At 43.3% G+C, this 13,301-nt stretch overlaps 1 protein-coding gene across 1 annotated transcript; it reads right to left on the minus strand.

The window, feature by feature from the left end:
• Positions 1-2,245: 2,245 nt before the first annotated feature.
• LOC306965094 (kelch-like protein 10) lies at positions 2,246-3,844 on the minus strand (the record flags this gene model as incomplete). Its single annotated transcript, XM_079559338.1, has 1 exon — positions 2,246-3,844. The coding sequence occupies one exon, from the start codon at positions 3,842-3,844 to the stop codon at positions 2,246-2,248; it is 1,599 nt and encodes a 532-aa protein (XP_079415464.1).
• Positions 3,845-13,301: the final 9,457 nt, after the last annotated feature.

The raw sequence follows: 13,301 nt of genomic DNA on the forward strand, positions 1-13,301 counted from the left end.
CCAGACTGGGGCAAAGCAGGGAGTGAGGAAAAGAAAAGAAGAAAAGAAATGTCCTCAATCAACCCAATCAGGTCGACAATATTTGAATATCAGAACTACGATGGATAATCCCATGACGACGACAAAACCTACAGAGGAACACCGGAGGCGGCTGTTGCCTCCATTCACTCCTTCTTCATCTTCAGTTTTATTTTCTGTTTAGTCATCTTTCCTCAGAAACATTATTCACTTCTCTAGGAATTTCTCTCATCTTTTTTTCCCTCCTGAGCCACATCTGAATGGCTTTTTACCAAGAACCACTAAATGAGTTCCACGGAACAAATATCAAGTGAAAACAGACTCCCAGGAGTTGCACTTACCTTTCCAAATATGACTTTGATTTTGTATGTCCCATCTGCTAAAACTATGTCTACCTCCTTATCCTGATGTTGTATTTGTATATTTGAGCAGCTGCACTCTCTCCTCGCAGCAAGAAGGTCCTGGGTTCAGTTCTCAAGCCAAAAACTTAATGTCCGGTAATATACTCACTTATATTATGATGTTTCATCCACCAGTGAGCCGGAGATTTCTAGTAAATAACTCCCTCATCTTTCACTTGCATATTCATTCACAAATTTTGACAGTTTGGTATCCATGTGTAGCACAAAAGGCGACCGAGATGACCCTGTGATCCAAATATGGTCAATAGGAGACCGCTGTGGCCATAGTCGCGGCTGAAGATGTTACAAATAGGCAGGAGCATGCACAGACTTTACAAAACTTTCCTTTCTTGTACTTAACAGTATTCTGAAGGTTTTTTCAGTCATTGGGCTTTGACCTGCAAAAAACAAGGCAAAATTCACAGATTTGATCACAATAAATAGTTTATTCAAAAGCCAAACAAGGTATCCAAAATACCTTCTGGATGAGCCTTTGTAACTAATATATCAACAAAGTAAAAAACGTATATTTAAACCGGGCTCTATCCCTGCAGTATCTCGCCTTAAGTCCCATCTGGTAAAATTTCGGTCTAAAAACATCCGTGACGATTTAGTGGGCTTACTCTATTTTTGTGCATTGAGCAAACAGTAATTTTTCTCCCTTAATGACTCTCCCGTAGCAGTCCAATTTTCCTCCGCAGCGCTGCATTATTGAACTGTATAAATATGTATTAACCTGTGACAAAAGCGTCCCACGGCAAGCTGCTGCTGCTGCTGCTGCTGAAACCCGGCACCAAACTGAGAGGTGATCAAAGCCCCGTACGATGAAACGGATCGATAAAACCAATTTAAATCAGCCGCGTTCGTCAATATGGCCGACAGGGATGAGGAACGAGCCGAGGCATCAAGGACAAGGGAGGAGACTTCTCACTCACGCAGCTGGAGACGTGCCAAACCCTCGTCTCCAGCCATTCACCCCAATAACCACAGGAACAGGTGGGACAGGCCTGTTTCAGGGAGATTTACTGCTGTATGTAAAGATAATGGAGGTTTAAAAGGCCTATAGAAAAACAATAACAAGCATGTCAGCGGCTGAAAGGGGAAATGGATGCTGTAGTGGCTTTGGCAAAGCAGATTTAGTTTTAAATCCTTCGCTGGGGGTCTCTGGCGTTTTGGAATGTTATTTAGACACAGTTTTCAGTATAGACCTCCATACATACTTCTTTAAATTGAAGAAGTTGGAATAATGTTTTGTCATTCTGTGTAGGCTTGTTATAAAAGTAGACATTTGTGCAAAGGTCCTTTGTGCACAGTCCATTTGATTTTCACTCTTTATTAGTTTATGGAGAAAAGTCTGCTGCAAATCCCACAATCACAATCACAAACTCTAGAGGCCATTCATCCATCCATCCATTCATCCATCCATCCATCCATCCATCCATCCATTTTCTTCCGCTTTATCCGGGGCCGGGTTGCGGGGGCAGCAGTCTCAGCAGAGATGCCCAGACTTCCCGATCCACGCACACCTCCTCCAGCTGTTCTGGGGGGACCCCGAGGCGACACCAGGCCAGCTCGGAGACATAGTCCCACCAGCGTGCCCTGGGCCTTCCACGAGGCCTTGTCCCACTCGGTCATGCCTGGAACACCTCCCGCGGGAGGCGACCAGGAGGCATCCAAAACAGATGCCCTAGCCAAAACATTGCCCACACTGGTCTAAGATTAAAATAAATCTAGCAACAAATTCATAAATGTTTTTGGAATGCTGAATCTTTATTTAAATTTTAATCCCAGGACTGGTGTTTCTCTGGGGTTTTTTGCGTCGATGTTTAGTCGAGCTCAATCATGTCCACTGGGTTTGCGTCAATGTCCAACAGCGGCAGTGCGTCGCGGGACACTGTGTAGTCGGACATGTTGCGGAGTCCAGAGATGACGCAGCAGTTCAGAGCGCTCCTAAAGACGTCCATATCACAGACAGTGGTCCAGGTGTTGAGCAGGTGATCATAGGACTCCACGTTGAAGGTAGTGCTGAGGCCGTTGTAGCCTCCAGCGGCGAAGATACGATCGTCCACCACCTCAATGCCGAAGTTGCTGCGAGGAGTGTGCATGGACGCCACCTCTCGCCAAGTGTTGTCGAGGGGATTGTAGGTCTCCGCGCTGCTGAGACGGATATTTCCATCAAATCCTCCAACAGCATAGATTTGCCCTGCGCACGCGATGACAGCGACGCCACTGCGCTGGATAGTCATCGGAGCGATCATCGTCCACTGGTTGGTTTCTGGGTCGTAGCACTCTGCTGTCTGAAGACACTCAGTGCCATTGAAGCCTCCACAAATGTAAATCTTGCCATTGAGCGTGGCACAGTTGGCGTCACTCCTCTGCTCGTTCATGGACGCGATCTGAGACCATCGGTTGGCCTCCGGATCAAACACTTCGGCTGTGCTCTGTCGTGTTTGTCCGTTGAATCCGCCCATAGCATAGATGCAGTCCTTCAGCACCGTGACGCTCACGTAGCAGCGCCGGTGGTACATCGGGGGCATCTCGTGCCAAGTGCGGGTACCCATGTCCAGACGTCGCATGCTGTTGAAATGCTCCATTCGGTCGAAGCCTCCAACGCAGTAGACAGACCCTTTGAAGAACACAGAGCCGTGGTACGCTCTCGGCCTCTCCTGGTGAATAGTCACATTAACCCAGCGACCGACCTTGTAGTCATATGCCTCGATTGCATTGGTCGGGTCGCCGCCGCTCCAACCGCCGATAGCCAAGAGGATGGCTCCAGGAAGTCGGGGGCAGATCAGGGGGTTGCTGTAATTTCTGTTGACAGCCATCTCATTGGCAGCCTGCATGGAGCTGGCCACAGTGGTCAAGCAGCGGTAGTTATTCTCCACCAGCGCGTTGCAGACAACGTTTCTCCGAATGTAGTCAAAGGGTATCTGAGCGATGCGCACCTTTGTCAACAGCTGAGGGAATTTGCTTTTGCGCTCCTCCAGGGCATGGTTGGTCCAGTGCAAAACTGCCTCGAACACGGCAGACTCGTCTTTCACGTTGAGCTCGTCGGCCTCAGTGATGCGGATTAGCTCTTGCACCGTGAGCTCCTGGAACTCCTCGCAGAGAACCATCTCCTCGAAGTGGTTCATCATGTAATGCCAGGCCAAGTCCCTCGTGTCTGGCGAAATCACAAAATCGGTGAACCTCCAAATGCCAATGCAGTTGTCGGGGCTCAACTGACCCTGCATGAACTCGAAGCACATTTGGACCAGGTCGACGAGATCGAGCATGTCGGCGGCCATCACTAAATCCTGAGCGTTGTTCTCGGAAATGGTGATGGATTCTGTGTAGATGTATTCGAGCACAAGTGCCATGATTTCTGAGGACATCCCACCAATCCTGAATTCTTTGCTGTTATCATTGTCCCAGCGCATAAACATGGCTCTGAAGAAGTTGCTGGACCTGCAAAGAATGACTTTATGAACTGGAAATTTGTCATTTTCAACTTCCAGCACAGCGTCACAAAAAAGGTTTTTGCGACGGATCTCTTCCAACGCAGTTTTATATGTTTGGGGGGACGAAGACGCTGGGCTACTCATGTTTGGGCGCTTGCGCAGGGTCGCGAACGACCACAGTTTCAGGACGCAGGGGCGAGGGGCTGGTTCGAAAGTGCAGGTGTGTGTGAGGAAGAGCGCCTTGTGCGTCTGGCGGTTGACCCATCCAGAGCTGAAATGATGGAAGTCTCTGCATGTATTCCATATGCAAATGTGAAGGTCCCAGAATGAGCGTCGCTATGATGTTGCTATGATGTCGCTATGATGTCGCTATGATGTCGCTATGATGTCACTAATGGAATGTTATATATGTTAAAAAGGTTGCATTCACCTTATAGAATTCTATCTCAGTTGTAGGGCAGGTTCCAATGCAAGTCTATGGGAGAGAAACCATCTATGAAATAAATTTCCCAAAAGAAAATGCACAAATATTTTCCTTTATCATCATTTGATAGTGATTCGGTTCACACACCTGTCCGTTCTACTGACCAACATCAAGCAAACGTTTTTTGAACATTGTTACCACTCTTGGACGCCTTTATGAGGAAATAATTAGACCATAGTTCACATGTGCTGGAAGAGAGGACTTTGAACTTTGTGACAGTTTTTGTTTCATGTGAATTATCCCACGGATTGCAGAGAAATTTGCAATATAAAAGGACTAGAAATCTGTGTTTTGATAGATACAATAGTTACCAGACGGCATCTCTGGAATCGCCCATATATGGTCATGTTTGAAAGCAGTTAAGAGGGAAAACAATTTGTAGAAAAATCTAAACTTTCTCTAATTATTCAAAAATGACTTTATATATTAACAAATGCTGAATTCTTAATATAGTTTTTCTTGCTAAATAAAGATACAAAGATTTGGAGAGGAGCAAAGTGGTTCAACAGCCCATAAAAACATAAATAACGGAGAATGCTAACACGGTGCTTCATGTTAACATCGTGCTAATGCTAACGGAAAGCTAGCCCTAGCCGCGACTGCCGTTTTTTCACTTCTACTGAACAATCTGCTGTGAGAAAATATCCATATGGGCCCGATTTACACTTGGATGCATGCCTTTGATGCAAAGCTTAGATGGAGGAAGTTGTTTTTTAGAGCGAACGGATTAAAGGAGAAAGGAAACAGCTAAATTGACGGGACGCTGATGTCGTTCGTCGTAGCGAAAGTTCTCATAAACAAACCTGAGCGTGTGAGTGTTTTAAAGGCTTGTTGTCATCATTCAGTGTTCATTATCTATCCATCATTTCCGGAAAAAAAGACGATGAAAAAAATAAATCTATGAATTACTGACCTTGTTGATGCCCATAAAAATTACCGGACATCCTGCGGTGCTTTCAGCTTTACCGACATCCTCAGGTAATTCTAATGTGAATCCTGTTCTAACCCAGCATCCCTTTTCCTAACCCTAACCTTTATCCTAACCCTGCCCCTAATCTTAATCCCTAACCCTAAACATTTGCAGACTGAAAACAATGCATTTGGATTGTAAATCCAATGAGATTTATAAAGATAAATACTGAGAATAAATAAGAAATGATTAAAATAATCCCACCTGGAACCACTAAAGTGTAATGTGCAACAAAGGGGAGACACTATAGGCACAACTCATTTTTTTTTCAGTTTTCAGGTTTTGGGCCAAATTGGTCTCTGAACATATAAGCTTTCACCCGGAAACAGAAAATATGCCTTCACAATAACATGTTTAAATATTGCGCTGATTCAATGTCCCCCATAAACTTATATGGGACAATGCAATTTCAAGGGCCTTTTTCTCAAAACACATTTTTCTGTCATTGTGGCGACACTATGTCCATGTCAGTAGGACCTAAAGACTTCAAATTTTCCAGCCTTGGACTGAACAATATTTGGAAGATTTTTTCAGAGGGATTTTTTATTATTTAATCCCTAGCCCCATTTATTGAGTTTTGAATGTCAAAAAATTAGGCGAGAATTTAATTTTTACAAATTTTTCCACTATAAAACAGCTTATTTTAACACTAAAAAAGAAATCCTAAATCCCCTCTGAAAACGTCTTGGTACCTCATTCATCAATAAAATGAAACCATAAATTTGAATGTAGCTCTATCCATTATTCAGATTTCGTCACCGAAAAGATGGGAAATTTGGGGCATTTTTAGGCATAAAACACCTTGTTCTTATATGAAAAGATAAAATGACAGAAAACTTGCAATGTATTTTTTCTCACATTTATGCCGGTGATCGACAGCAAAAGTTTCATATTGATATCTGTAAATATACATTTTTTCCCTACTCACCTGCAGTGTCTCGCCTTAAATGTAAAGGATATATTTCATGTGATCTTTGAATAATTTATCAACGCAAAATGGCACATAGATGAGGGCGACTTCAAACTAAGCCGTTTTACCATTGTCCCACCGTCACCTGACCCGTATGTTTCCAGTCTGGACCTCTTCTCGCTCTCTTTACGGGTAACATTTAGACCCTGTTGTAAATCCTGACAGGTCAACATTGTTTCAAGGCAGGCCCAACCTTGAGTCCCAAACACTCCCACCGACATCCCCGTCGCGTTTCAAAAGGACCACCCAAGGAGGCCAATCTTTACAAAGTATTTAAACCAGCGCGGAGGCGGGTCTGCTTTCTCGCCCTCCTGTCTCCGCACTCAAAGCAACAAAGCGAAACACATTTGTCAAATATCCCTACACAGAGCCTACAATCATACTTTTTAGCAGTACACTTGGAGAAGTAAGTGTGTTCAGGCTGTTTACCTTCTCAAGTCTCAGCTGAAAGTGGATTTGAAAGTGTGGTGAGAGCGGCTACACTTCATTTAATCCCAGGGCAATCGTTGGGAAAATTGGGGAATAAATAAAGAAGGCACCAAACATGAAAAATGTTTTAAAGAGGGGGTATTATGCTTTTTTCAATCACATAGCACCAGTCTATATCACACTACAATGATGACCAAACCTTCTGTTGGTCTGTAAATGCAGTAAATTAGAAAAACTGCCTTGTATAAAATGTCTCTCTCAAAATGGCTGTAGTGAATGTCTTGAAATAGGCCTCTGTCTCTTTAAGAACCTCTGACCCTTTCCGACACGCCCCCTCCACACGCTGTCTGTGGCATCAGTGGGGAGGGGCTTCTGCTGAGGAGCAGTGGTTGGTTACTCGACTCGAAAGCTCAGAGGCGTCTTTACAGATTACTCAAAAATATGTGAATGTGCCAAGGCAACACTTGTTTTTAATGAGGGAATGACATAATAACATGATGTAAAGCTTGAAAAAGTCGATTTTGCATAATACCCCCCTTTAAGAAATGTTATCATGTATTCAAACTCTTGGCCCTGTGTCCAGTCCAATGGCCGCTGGCTGCCCTGCTTTTTGACCACAAACGTGGGGGCCGCCATTGCTCCGCCGTTGCTGCAGTACCTCCATATCGCCGCTAGGCCCCCATTGAAAAGCATTGGACTTTAGACACGTTAAAAACTACTTTAAAGCCTGGTTTCAATTGTTTCAACGCTAGACTAGGCTAGATCTTCCTCCTGAGATAACGCTGGGTTAATAACAATATATGAAACCAGGCTGGTTTTCGTAATATGATTTTTTGAAATCTCGTATTTAATGAGGCTCGGACTGTTAGCATTGGAGCAGCGCGAGCTACACGTCACGCAAGGGCCGAGTCTACGGTGAAAATCCCGCCCGTATGTCCTTTTTAGGAACATGCTTCGTCAGAGCTGGGGAGGGGGAGCCTGTAAATCCGCCATGAATTGCCCCACGGCCGTGGTCATTCTGGTAAACGGGGAGGAGTGAGCATAAGACGTCCATTATTTTCTACAGTCTATGGTCCAGTCTCTCCCCTTCCTATATATTCATAAGCATGTTAAGAGCATCAGTTCTACACCCGGGATTACAATAACTAAAAATAGCAACTATATGCCACACTTAACAATGAATTCTATGTTAAAAAATGGGCGGAAATTGTGTAGAATCCCTTTAAATGTGTGCAAACATGAATAACATGAACATAAAGGCAGAAAATGCACTGATACTTATTTTATTGATTCCAATTATAGTGCACTTAAACACACTTATTTTTCTCCAAACCCGATGACAGAGTTTTCATTGAGGCGTATCTTTAGCAGCTTCCCGGTGTCATGTGCCAGATTCACGCATGGAGCGGCGGTGAAGGAAGGAGGGGAAAGGATCACTGTCCTGGAAAACTATGGAAATGGGTTACACGCAAGTTATGAAGGGTGGGGGATGGGGTGATACAAGTGCAGAATGGGCGCATAACAAGCATGCTCACCTCACGGCAGGAAAGTCTCAGGCTCAATCCCCGGGCCTTGGGCTTTTATTTATCTGTCCTTTGTTTAACCAGGAAAGTCCCAGATGTTAGAAGCTCATTTTCAGGGCAGGGTTGTCCTGGCCCCAGAAGGAACCCTAATCTACTTTATTTTGTAGTGGGAGGGGAAACCAGAGCACTATATGCAGACCGAGGAGAACATGTGAACCTTGAATCTTCTTGCTGTAGGGCAGGGGTAGGCAAGTCCTCTTAACGGAGGGCCAATTTTATTCATGGTAAATAGACCGAGGGTCGAAGCCGCCAGTTTTAGGCCAAAGTAAAGCGCTACACTGGAAAAATTACCATCTTAAATGAGATAAATGACTTAAAATTGCTTGAATAAAGGTTCCTTTATGTTGAATTTGAGTCTGTTTGGACTAATCGAATAAGGCAAAGATACAAACGCTAATGTCAATGGAACAAGCATAAAACCCACTTTGAAATCAGACAAATGAACTTTTACTTTTAAACAGATTTGCTTTTCACTTGAAATTATACAATATAATCTGAATTAAGAGAATAATGACTTGTTCCATTGGTGACAAGATGTTTTCTCTGATCTCAGACCAGACCGAATCTACTCAAACTGTAGATTGAATCTCGTAATACATTTAATTTCTTCTTTAAAATTATTAATTCTTTTTCCAGTGCACTTTCTACAAATGCCAGAGTTGTACATGATATGACCTAATTGGGTGTGTTAACAGTATTTCTCCCATTTAACCTTAAAAAATGTTAAAGTACTTTCTGATTTGTGTCATTATGTTTTTCAAAATCACCTTGAGGGCCAGAGGTTCTGTGCTGGAGGGCCGAATTTGGCCCCCCGAGCCTGACGTTGCCTACCCCTGCTGTAGGGCATTAGCGCTCGCCTCTGCACCATCAAGATCTGTCGACAGGTCCCACTGTAGGAACTGATAAGATAATAACACTGCTGAGCCAATAACATAATAGCAATTTACTGGCAGATAATGCAATAATTATTTTTGGCTTGACAAGATGAAAACCGTTCACAAATGTAATAAAAATACTGAATAAATAAAATAAAAATTTGTGGGATTGCTGCTTGTATTCACCTTATTCCGCCCACTTTTGACTCTTTTTGCTTTGTCCCGGCACTTCCGTTGTCCTGACACTTTCGGTCAAGCGCGAAGCCCGTTCATTAAGTGGAGAACGAGGGAAAAAGTTCACCGCTCAAATCTGATGTTTAGTCGATTGATTTGTGTAAAATGTGTCATGTTCATTTGCGCCAACAAGTCTCTGCGTGGCCTGAAAACGGCTTTGTTTTCGTGTAGTAACTGATTATATCTGGACTTCTCCAGCCACATGTTCACAGATAGGAGAAAAGGGGCGTTTATAGAAAGCTCAGCAAAGGCTTTTCCTGCTGCATCAGCTGAGAGGTTTTGAAGTTAGTGACCAAATCTTATCAAGGGTTTATCAGTGTTTAATTGAGAGCGTACTGATATTTAACATAGTCTCTTGGTTTGGTCATTTAACTGTCAAAAACAAAGCTAAACTTGGCAGAGTTGTTAAACAGGGCAGTAAAATAACAGGCCAAGAACAAACCAGTTTATCTCAGCATTATAGTAAAGCAGTGTCTATATTAAGATCACAGATGACGATAGCCACCCATTGTCCCACCACTTTGAGCTCCATCCATCAGGGCAGAGATACAGACTTCCTTGTGCCAAGAAAAATGTGTACAGGAAATCTTTTGTTCCCTTTGCCATCAAGGAGCTGAATAAGTTGTAAGTATTAATGTCGTTAAGCCAGTCTGTTCCTTTTTCCCTCTTCTTTAATGAAGTGTACCTGCTGCTGCTGTGTCTGCAGTGAACTGATTTTATAATGAACTGATTTTATTATGGACATCCATCCATCCATCCATTTTCTTCCGCTTTATCCGGGGCCGGGTCGCGGGGGCAGCAGTCTCAGCAGAGATGCCAGCAGTCCAGCTGTTCTGAGGGGACCCCGAGGCGACACCAGGCCAGCTCGGAGACATAGTCCCACCACCGTGTCCTGGGCCTTCCACGAGGCCTTGTCCCACTAGGACATGCCTGGAACACCTCCCGCGGGAGGCGACCAGGAGGCATCCGGAACAGATGCCCGAGCCACCTCAGCTGGCTCCTTTCGACGTGAAGGAGCAGCGACTCTACTCCGAGCTCCTCCCGGGTAACTGAGCTCCTCACCCTTTATTATGGACATTGCTGGGCAAATGTATTAGAATGTATGAGCAAATTTCTACAATCATTGCGCATGGTAGACAATAAAGCTTTTTCTATTCTGTTATGTCTATAGTACTGTATGTTCAAAAACATCTCCACAAAACAAAACTGAGGCACTCAAAAAGCTTAGAAAAGTGAAAAAGCCTTTATTTTTCATGGCTAGCTGAATTGAAAAGCCAATGTGCCAAATCTGCCCTGAGGAAGTGTATGTATTGTATATGTATTATTTATTATATATATTTTTTTTACCTTGTAAGACCCAACCAATAACCATCCATCCATTTTCTTCTACGTGTCCGTTGCTGGGTCGTCCACATTGCACCTTCTCCTTCTGCAGGTGGTGGGTCCACAGAAGGACGGCCTCAGGGGTGTTGGTCTCTCATAAGGGGCTTCTGAACCGCTCTTTGTCTGACCCGTCAACTTGGACCTGTTTGCCAAGGGAGACCCTACCAGCGGCACGAAGCCCCCGATAACAGAGCTCCAGGATCATTCAGGTCAAACCCCTCCACCACGTTGAGGTGGCGGTTCTCGGAGGGGCCAGCCAATAACATCATTATTACATTATCGGCCATTATCGGCTTATTACATTTTGAAATAGTCTGAATTTATTATTGGCCCAACAGTGTCGTTACTACATTATTGCTCCCACAGGCACTGCTGTCGCCCACTGCCGTTATCACATTAAATGGGACCTGCAAAAGCATATTAGAACTTTAGAGCTTCAATTATTCAGACTATTATTCATGTCTTTGTCGTAAAATCCACTAACGGTCTCCAAACTCTTTCCTTGTTCACATTGCCAGTACAAATTCGGTCTATTTGTTCACTATCTAACCTGAAGATCAGTTGTGGGTGGTTGCCACATCCTCCACTTTTCTCCAAAACCTCTCCTCTCTTTTTCCAGGAAGACACTGTACATTTCTTCGGGACGTGGGCGCGGCCCGGTTTGTTGCGTAAGTCAAAGCCGCATGACCAAAAGTGATCTCTGTCTCAGGGAAAACTACTGTCTCTTTCTATTATATTCACGTGTCTGCTCCACATTTACATTTGAAGCGCTGCCTGTGAAATGAAAGCTAAGGAAAAGCATCTACTTTCTCCAGATTTCTTTAATAGATCTCTGTGTGGGGCCTGACACTGCGACTTTCATGCTACTTTTCTATATATTGTTCATACATGTTGTTTGTGGGGTGTGTCTGCAGCTTTGTTTTAACCTTGCATCTGGTTTGCCCAATGCTATTGTTAAGCAAAGCGGCCATTATTGATCGTTTCACTTCACCATCAGCAACAATCTAACGGGCTTTGTCATCCCCATCTGTATCGTCAAGCCAAATAACCCAGCATTTTCTGGATCTTTGCGCCGCTGCCCCGGGATCTCTCAAAACATTAGCATATTAACACACGGACAGCTTGTTCAAACACTTGTCGGGGCCTTTCTTTCTTTGTCGGGTTTTCTCTTTGCGCTTGGCCCCGGCGTCTCCGCGTGACCGTGCATTTTGAATCTAAACCCGGATGTGGCGGCTGCGAGAGCTCGGTTCGTGGCCAGGTTTTTTTTTCTTTCTTTTTTTTTTTTTTTTTTTTTTTTTTTTGCAACGCTGAGCTGGCTCTGGAGCAGCTGTTGACTTGGCTCGACGAACCCAAAGAAAAAGAGATCCGCCCTTCCCCCCACAATCCTCCTCCGCCGCCGCCGCGCTGCCTGCTGCTGCTATAGCTCCCAGTGCGGGGGGATGGGCGGGCAAAGGCAGCTCTACATGAGATACATCCACTTTTCCACAGCGAGCCTTGGCATTTCAAACACATACACGCAATGTTTCATATCAAACCTTGCTAATTTTGCCACAATCAAACCCTCACTGTCCATATTGCTTTTATACCCGCAGCTTTGTCTGTGGAGAACTCAACCATTCCAAGCAAATCCAAGCAAATTTAAGGTCATCGCTTAAGACACTATTAAAAGCTACCTATTAACCTATTAACTCCCGCCTGAACCGAGAGGATCTTTTTCCTCACGTCATCAGATTTTTTTTCCATCATTTTTTTGTTGGGTGTTCAACTCATTTTTGCAACTTTTTTGTCATTTTTTTGTCACATTTTTTTCATTTTTTTCGTCCATTTTTTTAATCATATTTTTGACAAATGTTTTGTCAATTTTTTGTCCATTTTTTTGTCCATTTTTTTGCAACTTTTTTGTCATTTTTTTGTCACATTTTTGTAATTTTTTCGTCCATTTTTTTTATCATATTTTTTGTCATTTTTTTGTCCAATTTTTGGTTAAATTTTTGTCACATTTTTGTCACATTTTTTGTCACATTTTGTCACATTTTGTCACATTTGTGTCATTTTTTTGTCCTTTTTTGTCACATTTTTATCAAATTTTTGTCATTTTTTTGTTACATTTTGGTAATTTTTTTTGTCACATTTTTGTCATATTTTTTGTTATTTTTTTTGTCACATTTTTGTCATTTTTTCGTTATTTTTTTGCCACATTTTTGTCATTTTTTCGGCAATTTTTTGTCAATTTCTTGTGGCATTTTTGTGACATTTTCACCACTTTTTCATCAATTTTTCGTCACTTTTTTGTCAATGTTTTCTCACTTTTTTGTCACATTTCCATCATTGTTTTCGCCTCAGTTTTGTTGCTATTTTCACAGCTTTCTTCCAGAAGCTTTTGGATTGGGGCAAAGCCAAACTGGAGAAAACATGCTCGGTTCAGGTGGGAGTTAAGGGGTTAATACTAAATACTAAGTGCACAGTAAACAGAGCGGTTGCTGCCTTGATGTGTTCAATGAAGTCTTTTTTTAT

Source organism: Gobius niger, assembly GCF_951799975.1.
Source record: "Gobius niger genome assembly, chromosome: 7".
In the NCBI taxonomy this organism is placed as follows: domain Eukaryota; kingdom Metazoa; phylum Chordata; class Actinopteri; order Gobiiformes; family Gobiidae; genus Gobius; species Gobius niger.